At 31.6% G+C, this 16,312-nt stretch overlaps 1 protein-coding gene across 1 annotated transcript in view; it reads left to right on the top strand.

Annotated features, from left to right (window-relative positions):
- Positions 1–16,312, top strand: part of LOC134695876 (guanylate cyclase soluble subunit alpha-1-like) — a 58,421-nt gene that overhangs the window by 28,409 nt on the left and 13,700 nt on the right. Inside the window, exons 2-4 of the mRNA XM_063557345.1 lie at positions 649–719; positions 1,986–2,107; positions 14,132–14,829. Of these exons, the coding sequence (XP_063413415.1) occupies positions 649–719; positions 1,986–2,107; positions 14,132–14,829 (891 nt within the window). The remainder of the gene's footprint in view (positions 1–648; positions 720–1,985; positions 2,108–14,131; positions 14,830–16,312) is intronic.

Genomic DNA, 16,312 nt, shown 5'->3' with positions numbered 1-16,312 from the left:
TTGCTAAAAGATCTCACTCCTAAATTATTAAAAACTATCATTTAGCATTAACCAAAATAGCATGGTGTAAATAATATACACCGTTCGCAGGCTAACGCCATCAGGGGTGTAGCGAATACATATAGAACTAAGTTATTTAAAAGAGCATTAGCAGAAATTCATATTACGTATTGAAAGTATAATTAAATTTTTAAATATAGTAGATAATGTGATTTTTTTTTTTATCAAAAACGAACCGAACAGCCACGGTCCTGCTGGTGAATCATCTCCATTGGTAATCTTACCACATCCGACACATTTGTATAGGTATTAGTATTTCAACCATTCCAGACTACTATTGTAAAAAAAGGAGAAAATGTATGAATGCGGTTAATTGTAGAAACAAATGTCTCAACATCTTAATTTTTGTCATTTAAGATTACTGTATATCGTTCATCCCTCTGATACCAGAGTATGTCTTGTCTTTAGATAAGAGTACAATTGTCTTTTGGTTTTGGGTACTATTGTTCTGTTAATTAATGATTGTGTGTAGGTTATCTTTGGAGTGAAATTGAAAGATGAAAAATTACAAATATGTGCAGAATTATGCGTTATGTTTAGACACAATTGAAACTGATAATTATAACATTTTTACTCCTTATGTTTCAGGCTGGTTTTATCTATAGGGCATACTCTAATCTGTTATGTAGGAAAGGTCAAGATGCGTTAAATGTCGCAAGGTAAGTATATTTATGTGTACGATATGAGATATTTAATGGTTAATAAATGAAGAAAGAACTTTATTTGTTTCGAGCGTCCGAATTCCCTTTCTGAGCTTACTTTCAAAACGAACGTTCAAGACCATATAATTAAAAGTCCGGGAATAATAATGACATAGACATGTTAGGGGCTATATGATCAGAAATGACATTAAAAGAATTATAAAATATATCAGTCTAAGAGAGTTGGATTCTTATTTTTGTTTGAATAATTCTTAAATCTATTAACTGGGTAGATACATATGATAAAAGCAGTAATGAGGACATTTAACCGGATAAAAACTACATGTATATGCTTTTAAAACAACAAAATACAGTAATTGTTTTTGTATGCATGTGATGATACTATTCTCAGCTACTCATTGCCACACCACACCAGTAGTAATATAAATATCCATTTATTTCATTTAACGGTAGTAGTATATATCATATTTTACTACGAACAACATATCCATGTCAAAATAAAGCTTTCAAAATGCCAACAGACGGCTCAAAAGTTTACATCAATTATGTTTAGATACAAGTATTTTAAACGATTTCATAAGTATATTGTACATCTCTATGTTCTGTTTAATGTGAATACAATTACTACTTGTCCCCGATAACCCTCAGTTTCCCTTTTATTGTTTTAAAACACGCATCTTTTACATACTGTCTGATAAATTGGTTTGCAATTCTTGTTATTTCCACAATAACTCATATGATATTAGTATACAGTTTTAGTTCACTCTTTAAATAGATTTCATATGAAAAAAATCTATTTTGAATAAATTCATTTAAAACACAAAAAAGCACGAACCAACTATTTTCATCCCATCATTTTTTTGATGTGCCATATGTATCAAAGCTCAAGAAACAAAGAAATTGTTTTGATGGAACTATAGTGTTTTTGAAATTTAATTGAATATAAGATAAGAAATAGAAAATGCAGTCAAAACTGCTCAAGAGACCACACGTTTTAGGCAAAAACCTGTAATATAAGACCATTAAATTAGCTCCCTCTTTAATATATTTCTTATATATTGAACCTGTATTAAAAAACCACCTGTCTTAAGAGACCACTTTTTTGCTCTCCTTTGCGTCGGGCGTATTTACAAAATTTAGTCATGGCATCTATGATGAGTTTATTATGTGGTCTTTTTAAAACAGGTTTCACTGTATATATAAAAAATGTTATACAGTAGATTGACATCGATTGTAAATGTTGTTCCTTTATTTTATTTGCAGACAAGCATGTGACATAGATGAAGTAACTTTCAGCACGGCATTTATTGATACAGAGTTACGACACAACCCTGTCGACGAGGAATCCATCTTAAAACTCGCACACGCTGCTTCAAATCTTCTCCGTAAGTTTGGAATCTTTTAAATTTAAGGGTTATTTTGTGTAAAAATGAGTAGCAAGAAAGCAACACAGCACAACAAAAGTGCGCTAAACATCGGGTTCGTTTTGCGCTATTTTTTATATTACGCAGACGAGCATCACCTAAAAAATATAAAATGGTCCCAAGGTATGAAGTTGTCAAAGATAATTTAAACATATATCAACTTGACATATGTGATGGTTAACGTGCAGAATAATTCCGTGACAGATAATATTCGAATTTCTACAATATAATATAGATTTAATTCAAATTTGATCTTCCAGGAAATAACAGTTTTGCTAAAACTATACGAATGAAAATAAAGCAGGTATGGCATTGTATAATGCATTTTTATTGGAGATACTTACATTTAAAACCGGACTAGCCACGACGAAAAACTTAAAGTAATGTCGTATTACTAATTATTGAAACAGAAAGTTGTCATGTGACTTCAATATTCTCTTGTCCCGATCCAACATAGTTTCCTAATTTTTCAGAGCATTAAAATGAATTTGTTTTCAACCTGAACATACAGTATACATATATTTGGCAATGGACGTAAAATCAAACGACAATCGATCTACCATGTAATAAGGCTAACTCGAGGTTACGACGATTTATGTTCAGAATTTTGTATGAAAAAAATATCAAATACCAATTTAGACTAACAATCAGGCTTTTCGAAAATGGTTTCTAGAATGGACTCTTGCATATTACATTTGTGTCAATGACCTTATATGTTATGCACTTTCCTAGCTGCAACAACAATGATCCACGATGTTATTGAAGGTTAAAATCTGAAAACGTTGTTATTTGAATTAATAAAGGACAAAGTTAATCGTGATAAGACTGGAAATCTTTTATTATTTCATTTTTAGCAGGTGTTGATTATTCGTTACAAATCTGTTTAAAAAAATTCCCACCTACAAACATTCAACCTTTGCATTAAATCTAATAAATGTAGAATTTATAGGTTGTTGTTCAACCCTCTTTATGTAGTAAAACCCAATTGATTGGTATGGAATGCGACTTATTACTTGTATTGTTAGAGAAGGTTTCGGCATAATGAAGCCAAGGGTTAAAAATGCAACTATCGGTGTGTGATCATATATCCCTTATGTAAATACGAATTGCAGAGATTACAAGTATAAGCTTGTGACCAAAATCATTTATTAACGAGGATTACTTTTCACTATCAATACATTTTATAGATGGAGGTCAAAGGAAATAAATTTAAATGAAATAGGAGGAATTTCAATTTTATTGATCTTAATTTCGGAAAGTAATCTTTATTCCATATATCTTTTCTGTTATTTAAGTCTTGGTGTTTCTTTACTGTTTGATATATGTACCACGGACACCCCTATATTAATCATTAATACTTATATAACTACATGAGAAAGAGTTTTCGCATTGTATGTTACAGGGTTGTTGCATGAACACTTATATTGTCTGAAATTCTTCAAGATAACTATTTTTGTTCTTTGAATCCTTAGCCAGTAAAATTATAGAACACATATGCAAACATATACCAGTGGAAGATAAGCAACCACCAATGTTCTTGTTAAACATATTGTTTTTTTGGGGGGATTACATTTGAAAATATATTTTTATGATATTGACTTATTTCGTTCAGTAAAACCTTTGCTAAAGTGGCATTGGGGCGTACTATTATTAGCTATGTGAGATGTATATATATGGATACACAGGTCTGAACGAGGACGTGAATTATTAATTGCTTTGTTTAATGCAAAAGACACTACCATACATAGCACATAGTGCAACTGCGATAATTTGCTGAGTACCATATAGGTGGTATTGTGTATTTGAACAAAATTTGTTTGCCACTCTTCAAAATATCTGTTGTATTAACCTTTAAGTTTTGTATCGAAAACACGTTCAGAAGATATACACTCAAATTTGGACTGCAGCAAGGGAAACTATTTGCCCTTATTCAACATAATTGTCTTTTTACTAACCTAATTGTTTTGTACCGAAGATACGTTCAGAATAAGTACATCTCGGTTTTTCGCCAGCTGCAATGTCATTTGTTCTTTCCTTAACTGTTTTGTCATATCAAGATTTTTGTATTAATTTTTCTTTATATATTTAAGACGGGGGAGTGTTATCCTGGCTTTTCCTTGTTGTCTCATTATTTTGAAATAACAAAAGAAAAATATCACTTGTTATTTCGTACAAACAGATGCGACATTGTTTTTCAATCGACTGATCAACATGAAAATTCAAAATATACGTTTACTGTTTGTAACCTATTCCCGACTATTAGCCTCAGTGCACTTGAATAAACAGGAACTGGTAAAATTATGTAAAACGAATTATTAGATATAGGAAGATGTGGTATGAGTGCCAATGCGACAACTCTCTATCCAAATAACAATTTATAAAAGTAAATCATCTGTACGTTAACTTATCTTTATATTGACCGTCGAAAGGTGCGTCTCAATCTTCCCAACAAACGCAAGGATATCAATATTTTTAATTGGTCAAAACATAAAATTTACCTTACACAATTGCGTGTCACGGTGGGGATTTCACAGAAGGCTAGGCCAATACTATAGAAAATAAGCCATATACATATGCAAGGAAGAAAGTAAGGTTTTCTCGGATGTTTCTAATGGCTACGGCTGTTTGTGAAATCTTTTTCGTTTTCCGCAACCAACTGTCATCCAAGAATACGATGATTTACAAGCTTATCAGGTTTTTGTTTGTTTCGAGCATTGTTTCTGCACAAGTTTTGTTAGGTCCTCAGAAAGATCTGGTGAAACTCTTTGTGTAATTCATGTATCAATGTTTTCTACATCTGAAGATTTCTACAACCATTGTATGCACATGAATAGCTCCCCATATTCATTTTTATCACTTTCGACACTATTCACAAAAGAAATAAAACAAAGAAATGAAAATGCAAATGTACACAAAAACATTGTCCGTATTTGATATGTTGTTTTTCCAATTACTTGTGTATTCTCTTACTCATCCCAGAATACATAATTAAATTTGCTTTAAAACAATATAAAGATCTGATTATTAAAATGACAGATTTATTTCAGTTTGATTCAATTTGTTTCAAAGAGGTTGACAATTAAAATATAAAGCCAGGTTTTTATTGAAACAATGATGTACAATTGTAAGTGCAAATATAGCGGATGAAAATAGTTCCTTAATAAGTTTAGGTCCAAGCAAGCTATTGAAATTCAAACAAAATGTGTTTTTTAAAGCATTCTGGTACTAACCTTAATATCATAACAGAATGTATGTTTTAAGTCATTAGTGCAGAGTAACTATTTCAGTCCTTAACAGCAAGTTAATTAGACGGTAACCATTTTATAAATTTAAAACAGAGTTAGCAGGTGCTTTGTTCTTCGTTTAATGTATAATCGGTGACAGCATTAAATTTGCCTGTGTTGTTAATAAAGATAATGTCTTCAGATTACTTTGTTTTGGCTCCGACATGGAAATAAAGTAATGTCTTTAAATGAGTTTGTTTTGATGTTGAATAATTATAATGAACATTCCATCAGTATTGTCCTTTTGTCCTTCTGGGACGCTTGACTGTAAGTAAAAATAATAAGTACGTGCCAAAAAATATTCCAGTACACAATTAACCTCAAGGGAGTTACCGTATGTATTAATTCATATGCGATGAATCAGTTCCATCTGTGGTACATTTATTAGGTTTAGTACCTATAAATTTAAAAAAAGAATGATTTCTTTAATTGACTACAGGCAATACCTTCTTGCTAATACCAAGGTCAAAATCTTTTATAAACTCCAACCCTCTATCGACTATAAACGGCAATTGAACCAGTGTCTGGTGATATTTTATTGCTGTTTTCAAATGCATCTTAAGAAACACAAAGAATATCAGGTTATTCGCAAAGACATTCAGTACAACATTTATATGAACGATAAATCACGATAATCCTTTTGGTGTGCCAAATGATCGCAGATTGAGGGAAACAATCCGTTAAAACTAAAGCTTGTTCTAATTGTTTATGTCCATAATCCAGTGCACTTTTCAGTTACCCTCTCTTGAGAATAAAAGAATATATATTTATAGAATGGAAATAATGAATTGAATTGATTTCTAGTTAATATTTCTAGTTCATATATGAAACATGTGTAGATAGGGTTACACTAATTCATCTCAGCATTATGGTATTCTTTACGAAACATTGATACTCAACGTTGACTTTAATTCTCTTGTGAACCTTTTGAATACTAATGTGTCTTCTATATGACTTTCTCTGTTCGATAGTAAGTCACGTGCTGAGACGTTGCACATTTTGTGATTTGTAATACATGAATGTACAGCTACATCATGTCCGATAAAGTCACACAGATTGAGGTAGATGCAATAAAAACTCGTGTTTAAGCGTTTTTACCATGGGTTTGCCATTTTTTTATCGACTGGTGAGTATGATCCACTATTGTCTACATAATGTAACAAGTCATGTGATTGCTATCCATTCGTGTGATGTGTTTGGCCTTTTGATTTTGCCATTTAAATAGCGACTCTGCGTTTTGAATTTTCCTCTGAGATCAGTATTTTTGTGATTTTACTTTTTAAATATCCCTTTGGTTTCTTCCCCAATAAAAAACTCATATATACCAGGACTAAATTTTATATTTACGCCAGACGCGCGTTTCGTCTACAAAATACTCATCAGTGACGCTCGAATTTAAAAACGTTTTAAAAAAGCCAAATAAAGTACAAAGTTGAAGAGCATTGAGATCCAAAATTCCTACAAAGTGTTGCCAAATACAGCTAAGGTAATCCATGCCTGAGGTAGAAAAGCCTTAGTATTTCAAATAATTCAAATTTTTGTAAACAGTCAATTTATATATTATTTATTAACTTTAAGAAATTGACCTAACAATAAATTTTAGGGTGTTTTTTTGTGATTATTTATTTATAATATTTGTGTTAGAAAAATACTACTGCTGGCAGATGCATATATTCAAGTCATACATTTGCTTGTTTTGGCTTACAATTTTTTTTTATCTGAACGTCACCGATGAGTCTTATGCAGACGAAACGCGCGTCTGGCGTATACAATTATAAGCCTGGTACCTTTGATAACTATGAAGGAAAACAACCGAATCTATAAACAACAATCATAATGTCTTGAACAAGGAAGAAATTATATATTCCGTAAAACGTTGCCTTATCTATACAATGTAATAGAATTAACAACGATGTCTGCGTTATAATCAGAATAATACGTATTGTTTTCGACAAATTGTCAGTTAATATTAATCACTCTAGACTCCCATAAGGTAAAACTTCATGTAAGATTTTCGAAATTACTAAGTTTTACAATTGGTTTAAGGCAATTTCCATTCATTATAATCATTTCAGTGGAACTATCGAAGAATCTCGATGTAAAACGAGATATAGTTATAAGACGCATACCTTTTTTATTATCGTGATTGGCTTCGTGTGCCAACATAAACGACAGACTTTACAAGCCTCTGTGAAATTAGTTTTCTAATCATGTTTTATGCATTCGTTTGGAGAGGACCAATTTCCTTAAATACGAAAAGTCTAAATTAGACGACGGTTAGACAATTGGGTTTCCTACTAATGAGAGCTTATTGATAAAGTCTTTGGTATTCCAATCGAAATTTCATCTCACAGGAAAAATAATCTCAAGTGTTGTTTTTTTAATTTGCGCTGAAATCCGCATGTTGAAGTAAACAATCAACGTCTAATGGTGCTATATATCCATATATAGATCGTCATATATATTTAGCTAGATAAGATATCAACCTTTAGGGACATAATTGCTTCTAATTCGTTATGAACTATTGACTTATTAAAAGATGTTATACTTCTGCATTGCTAACGGTACGAAGTATAAAGTTAATCAACAATAATGTTATTGCAAATATCATTAATATGCATTTGGCAGAGAAACCACCCGGTGTTTGCCCAGTAGTCAGTACGTATGAATTATCATTGATATGGTTATATTTATAAATTAACTGTTTACAAACTGTTAAAATACTAAGGCTTTTCTACCTCAGACATAGATTACCTTAGCTGTATTTGGCAAAACTTTTAGGAATTTTGGTCCTCAATGCTCTTTAACTTCGTACTTTATTTGGGCTTTCTAACTTTTTTAGATTCGAGCGTCACTGATGAGTCTTTTGTAGACGAAACGCGCGTCTGGCGTATATATAAAATTTAGTCCTTGTAGCTATGATGAGTTTATTTTCATTATATGAATTCTTGTGACAAAAGTAGCCCCTGGACTAGTTTCACTACCTACATACATTCAACTGTAAAGCTGAAATAGCACAATAATAAGAATAGCTGGTAATATACTAAAATCATTGAAAAGTAACTTGTATGTTCAATTATTTACTATTTTCATTTGTATATTTGCTGCTCATTTGTAATATGTTATACTGATCGAGCACGAAGTAGATCAAATAACACATATGGTCATACGACAGAGATCTATTGTTAGTCTGTTAATTTAGAAATTATTATGTTCAAAAATTTATATAAAAATTTAATTATAACGAATGAATTCATAACATTGAAATAAAAAATTAATTGTATGTATTCATTGTTACGTTATATCAAATGTTATGCACTGTTTGAATATATACATATTCATAGATTGTTTTAATGATTTAACAGCGAATAACAAGACTGTTGTTTGACATTATATTTAATCTACCCTCGATTATTTCAGTAGAGTTAAAGGCGATCATAAACTTTCTTTACGCAAAAAGAGTTTACTAACTTTTTAAATGTACATTGGTCAACATTTCAATGATATACATACAAATAAAACTATAAAAACGAACGATTTGAGCATCTTTGTACAATATACAATAATATACTGTTTTCATTTTTGATAACGGCCCCAAAAAATGACAGTCTTGGAAATAATCTGAGAGAATTACGTTGATTAGAAACTCTCAACATGAACAAATATGCCACTTATTTTAAAGAGTAAAGTCGTGCTTTTTGTTGTGAATCTGAGGTCTTAAAGTGCAAATTGTATTTGATCGATCCCACCTTTGATAAACTTGGAGTTGTTTACTAATGACATACTGTACCACTTGAACACAATCTGATTGTGCCTTCTGTTTATAGAAATACTCGTAACGATCCTGTCACTCAATATTAGGTATAAACTTGAAATGCGATGACAGTACATGCATTGATTCTTACTTGAAGCTATTGATATGCTTTATACTCTTATCGGATTTCTGTACTCATCGTAGATACTTGTTTATAAGTAGAAACTATAGATTTTGGCTTATAGTACACTTGTAGATCAAATACATTCTTATGTTTCAACTAGTTATGGATAGGAGTGTCATACGGTTGTACTTTTTTAAGTGTAGATTAAAATCATTGGAAGTAATACACTATAGATTAGATATGAATTCACATTATGCAATAATTTAAAAAAGCGATAATGTGAAAAAAAGGAAAATAAGATAATATAGTGATATGAAGGCAAGAAAAAGTAAAACCACAAAAATCTGAATTCCGAAAAAAATAAAGTCACTATGCAAATGGCAAAAGCTCAAACACATCAAGCTAATGTATACAGCATCAATACTCGTTACACACATTTTCTTCTGTAGAAAATGGTGGATGAAACCTGGTTTTAAAACTAGCTAAACCTTTCATTAGTTTGACATTCGCATCAAATTCCATTATATCGACAACAATGTGTGAACAAAACAAACAGACATATACGTACATGTTGGTGACCTTCTGCTGTTGTTTTGTTATTTGGTCGGGTTGTTGTCTCTTTGACACATTCCCCATTTCCATTCTCTATTTTATAATAGGTAAAAAAGTCCTAAATATGGGTACAGCAGTCAAATAATAAACATAGATATACATAAACAAACTATAACCACTAAACTACAGACTCTCGATGAATATACTCGGCTGAATTTATTCCCGTGACATTGCAGTGTTGATTGCAAACTTGTTTTGAACCTTTAATACACGACGTTTACTTAAGCAAGTTCAAATTACATAAACCATTAATTCAAGCAATTAAGGAATAAAGTTTCCTTAGTTATTGAAATTAATTGTAAGCAAAGCTTAACGATGTTCTGATTGTATATTTGTTTTCTACTCGAGATAGAAATCTTGGAATCGCGATGCAAAAAATCAGGCTAATAACCAAACAGAATGAGTATTTGACGGTCGTGTGATTTTAGCTGTAATTAGAATCAAGGAATCATTAGTAGTAGATTACATATGCAATCAATTTGTCCTTTTCCATATAGAATTACGATGTAGAAGGAAACAGTAGATTGTTGATTGACAAACATCACTTAATGATTTACTTTTGTCTTAATTTCTTACAGAGTCCCTTATGATTAAGTTAAATAATCAATTTCAATACTAGTTTGCCTAATATGAATATTTTGCTTTGCAATGCTCAGAGTTGAATTTGTGTTTCCAGTGTACTAAATCAGGATTTTATGATTTACAAATTTTTATCCGTTTGTTAGAACAAAGAAATTGTTAACCGATATTCTGGTATTTTTGCAGGGTTTTAACTTCTTGTTACCATAAAGACATGTCTTTAGAATATGACCACACATACCTGTATGTCCATTGTACGACATTGTATTGTTTAGAAAAGACATGTTGCGAATTGTCTTGCCTATGCAGTTTCCAAATATTTACATTGTATGTTCTGCGTTCTTTCAAACAAAGAAAATTGCAATAATGAACGAAATGGATAAAAATCTGGATACAATAAAGCAGAAGAGTCATTTTTAAAGTCACCTGAACGTCATATTATTGAGTTGCTCAGAGAAGACATGTTGCGGAATGCTGGAAAAAAAAACTTACTGATTATGAGGGCATGGGCAGTTTTTGTTGAATTGCGACCTCTCTGTGCGTGAAAGTCTCCGATACATATTTGTGTAACTGTCTATATAAACGTATGTATGACAAAACACATTCCACCCTTCCGATGTTTAAGGTTTTGAATCGTTTCTGGCAGTCTTTAAGTATTTCGTCCCTTTCATTGAAAAATACCTCCTTTTAAACTCAATTTTATCATTATTAAATTAATTTTACCTGAATGAACATTATTGTTCATACGATTGACTGACTTTTACAGAAAATCGCACTAGAAAAAAAAGTCATTAACATTTCAGTTTAACATATTATCAGTTTTAGCGGCAATAGTTGGACAAACAGATAACACATCTTTTCATTGCTGGAATGAGGATTACATGCTGTCATAGTCCAATTCATATATTCAAGCTTAGAACATCATGCATTCTAATCAACAGGTTTAAAATTCCTTTAAGAAACCGCGAGTATTGTTGTTATTTGGAAATATTGTTGTGCTTTATATTTGTACTTGTGATTTTGTCATTTATTTTTGATTTTTTCTTGTAGAATTATGTGATTTCATTTATTGTTTTTAGGTATACGATCTATCATGTCTATTTCTGTAACTTCCTAAATCCACGGATATATTTTAAATGAAATTTTAGACATGCATATAGTTCAATTGTAGGTGCCTCGTCAATATATTTCTTGTGTCATATAACACAATTTTTGAAAACTTGTTTCGAGGCATATTGATATAAGAAAGCAGGTCTGGCAAATGTCATTGTCTAGCTTAAGCAGTTTCCAAATATTTACATTGGATGTTTTTCGTACTTTCAAACAAAAAAAAATTGCACTAATAAACAAATTGGATCAATATCTGGGTACATGAGAGCATAAAAGTCATTTTTAAAGTCACTTGAACGTCATATTTTGAATACTGTTTTGATGAAGTTAAAAATGAACTGCAGTCTTACCTGATATAGAACTACAGTTATTTGAACGAATAGGCATTATAACACAGTTTTTATGGTTATTCGTTGTGTATTAAAGCGATTCATTGACAGTTTATTCGGTGTGCTTAATTTCAATTTGGGTACTCGTCACAGAGTTATTCTGGTTTGACATATATATATATATATATATATATATAAGATAATATGTTATTTTAAATTCTCCCTCATGAATTCGTCCGAATTTAAAACATTTCTATACTAAATACATGGCTAAATAAGAGACAAGTCATAATTTAGGTTTGTTTGCTCGCAGTAACTTTCTTATTTTCTCAGCGAAACAACATTTAATATCTTGTAAACATTTTACAAATTACAAAAATATACCACAATTCCATCTATATACATTCACAATGTCCTCTAAATACATATCAATACACACATAACTGTAATATATTATGCAGAGCTTAACGTTAACTTCGTCTATCAAAGTTACTCGAGCACATCGATAATAATCAAACGTAATCAGGACTTATATATGCCTATAAAACCCCACCCGTACTACCGCCCTCGAAATATTCGTGCAGAAAACAACAGTAACATCAGACCACTTCTGATTTACATACTAGCCAAACTTGTACCACAAGTCTAAAGAAATTCCAAATATAACGGAATAGAAATAAATAGATAATTGATCTGTTGCTTACACATTTACCGAAATAGATTGTGTATATAACAGCACACTATGATATGTTTGGTGCATTTGAGTTGCCAAAGAATATTTAGTTGTTAGTTTGGTAGCCTTTAAATTCAACTGAACATAACATGAGCGCCATTATATTCTATTATAGTAAATTGTTCCTTAATATCCGTAATTTTGGAAAATTACCTCTTTAAAAAAACGGAAAACCAGTAGCAAGTTAACTTGCTTTGGAGGACTTTTCTGAGAGTAATTGCGGACTTAAAATGTGCAATTACTGTAATATAAGACGGATAACAAACGATTGTCGATGGTGCATAATTATATCATGTTCTGTAAGTTAAATGATCGCTTTCGTTCTTTGTATAGAAGTCTAGAGTAACATAAATAAGAATAAATTATACCAAGGCCAAAAACAAAAATATGATATCAAAAATACCGAACTCTATGGTAAATTTAAGACAAGGAAGTCCTAACTGATTGAACAGAAACAACTGTTATCAATGGTTATATTCCTTATTTGGAACAGGCATCTTTCAATAGTAGGTTAAACCTGGTTTTAGAACTATCTAAACTTCCCTTGTGTATAATAATTCTTGATAGATCCGTTATGTTGATTAAATTGGATGAGCAAGCCAAACCGGCATACCAATTTGACAATAATTAGGATCCAGTAGCCAAACATTATGTTAGCATACTTCACAAACAGACAACACAAGTCACTAGGAACCTCAAACAGATTGTTTGTCAATCACACCTACAAAAAAAATCTTTAGTTGATACCGTATAAGAACTGTCGTTTATAATAAAACACTTTGAAAGACAGATAAAATCATGAAAAGGAGAAAAGACTACAGCAAATCAACAGCCCACCAGTCACAAACACTAAAACAAAGTACAATGAAACCCAGCTGCTAACATGTACTTGCAGTTCTTTCTCCAATACGTGTACACATTACCTGTGCAATTAAAAAACATCCAGTTATAAGTCGCATTTGGTATTATAAGTAGAACAACAAGAAAAGTAGGACCTGATGGCGGCTTATATCAATAGAACATTTCTGTTGTCATATGTATTTCATAAATTTCAGTCATTGCCAACTATTAGAATTTTTGTAAAACATTAGAACGGAACTATTTAGAAACGACAACTAATTTTCCCGCAAGCAATTTTATTAGACCTTGTACTTACTTTTTGACGTAAAGTGTATTAAATATACATAGTTTTCTCACTGCACTGATTCGACGCCACAACTCGTAAGGTGACTATTATCACTGCACTCTCTCTCTCCCTCGTCTTTCTCTTTTTGGAATGTTTGGCAGAATTTGCATGACCAGTAGTTTTAATGTTCGAATATCATATTTAAACTCAATGAACTGAACTGTGAAAAATCAGGCAAAAGCAATGCTGTGAATTTTGATTTAAACTGTATCGTGTGTGTATTTCAGTTCATGTCAAAATTGTAAAATTATTACGGTTTTTCATACAATTTCAGAAACGGACCTATCAACATGTCTAAATCAGTTGGGTCGGGAATATGTAAAGTTATGTCTGGCAGAATACGGCAAAGCTCTTGGCATGATGGGCAGTAACATGGTGGAATTCTTCAGTAACTTAGACGGATTACATGAGGAAATATGTAAAGCCCCACAATTTAAGAATCAAACTCCACCTTCGTTTCGATGTGAAAATAAGTTGGACAATGTTGATATGCATTTTTATTCTGACAAGCGTCGTCTGTTATCTTATTATGCAGGAATAGTTCAAGAAATTGCTGAATTTTTATGTCAAGTGCAGATTGACATAGTTATACAGCCAAGCGAATCGCCTTCCGGAATTCATCATGTCTTTCATATAAATTCTTCACAACAACGCAACAGTAACAATAACTGCACGATATGTGTTCATCAATCCACATATTCGAGCAAACCGTCCGATTTAAAGATTGGGATATCCACTTTTTGTGAGGCGTGCCCTTTTCATGTGATAATAGACAGAAATCTAAAAATAGTACAACTTGGAAAATCTCTCATGAAAGTCATAGCCTCTGACATTCAAACAAAAGGTTTGAACTTTGAAACCTACTTCAGCATTACTCGTCCTAAGCTCGACCAAATAACATTCTCAGCACTACTTTCAAGGGTGAATTTCTCATTTGTATTGGAGAGTAAATGCGGATCAAAGTTACAACAGGTAGGTTGACAATTATTATACAAATAAGAAGATGTCGTATGATAGCCAATTGCCAATGTGACAACTATCCGCCCGATACCTCTTGATATAGAGGTTACACACTATAGATCGACGTACAGCCTTCAACAATGATCAATTTTCATACTGCATTATCAGCTATAAACTAAAAGCGTTTAACTGACAAAAACTAATAGATTTCAAAAGACAAAAACTAACGGCCTGATTTATGTTCAAAAGAATGAATGAAAAACAAATGTGATATACAACAAACGACAACCCCCGTATAACAGACCTGGGAAAGGGAAACACATACAAAATGTGGCGAGATTGGACAAGTCTGCTGGCGCCAATCCGTCCCCTTAACCTCGGATAATGGTGAAAAAGTACATCATATAAAAAAACCCAAATGTAGAAAATATATGCAATACTTCATATATTTTACACTTTATATGTTTTCATGTAGCATATCAAACAAAATTGCAGCATGCACTTTAACATGCAGGATGACTCAAAATATGACAATTATTGAGTTTGTTTAGAGGTTAAACACATTTAAACATTGCCAGTTTTTCTAAATTTAAGTATCTCTTTAACGTCATTCACATGAATAGTGAATTAAAAAGCTAATTTAACTGGTGGTAATGTTAAGCCTTGTTATAACCTATATATGATATGTGTCTATTTCATTACTGATGTCAGCCAAGTATCCTTTACAACCGTTCCGCATCATATTTAATCCTATTACATCATCTATTAAGTCTTTTATATTAAGAATATTAATATCCAAACCAGCTGGGGTTTCCGTCTTTTATTGATTTTTATCAATGAAATTTGATACTTACTTTTCGGTTCACCCTCGTAAATACTGCGACGAAGGTTGATTCATGTCTTGTGATTGTACTGGCGAACAGTAAAGACACATATAGTGCATCGTGTCAACACGTGCAATTTTTGTCCTCTTCAATCGTCTGGGATATACTATCTATGTAGAATTAGTTTATATGTCATTATTCTTCAAATGTAGCAATCATATCTGCTAACGCAAATCGTGATGATTTTTGGTTTTCTATAGAATCTTGTCAAAAATAGTAATAACGCCGATATTCTCGTAGTAATCCAACAACGTTAATCAATACACACTTGAATAAACAAAGTAATTCTTAGAGTTGACGATCATTTAATGAATAAGTTGTAAAAAACATGAAAGGATAACTTTTTCTGCACCTGATTCGCATTTCGACAATCAATGTCTCTTTATTAATGCTCAGGGCAAAAACATTGTAAATTGTTTTTGATTATATCAAAGAATGCTCGTAGATACAAATAATTAACATCAGTTCCAATCCGAGTTTGTGACTTCCATGTATATATACTTAACAAAAGTTCACACTTTTGGCTCCTTACATTGTTGGTCCAGAAAAAGCGGTATGATTGATTACAGATCACATTAATAAAAGAGTTTTACATTTCTGTGAGGAACAAT

This window comes from Mytilus trossulus, chromosome 14 (genome assembly GCF_036588685.1).
Source record: "Mytilus trossulus isolate FHL-02 chromosome 14, PNRI_Mtr1.1.1.hap1, whole genome shotgun sequence".
NCBI classification, from domain to species: domain Eukaryota; kingdom Metazoa; phylum Mollusca; class Bivalvia; order Mytilida; family Mytilidae; genus Mytilus; species Mytilus trossulus.
This window is presented reverse-complemented; position numbering and strand designations above follow the sequence as displayed.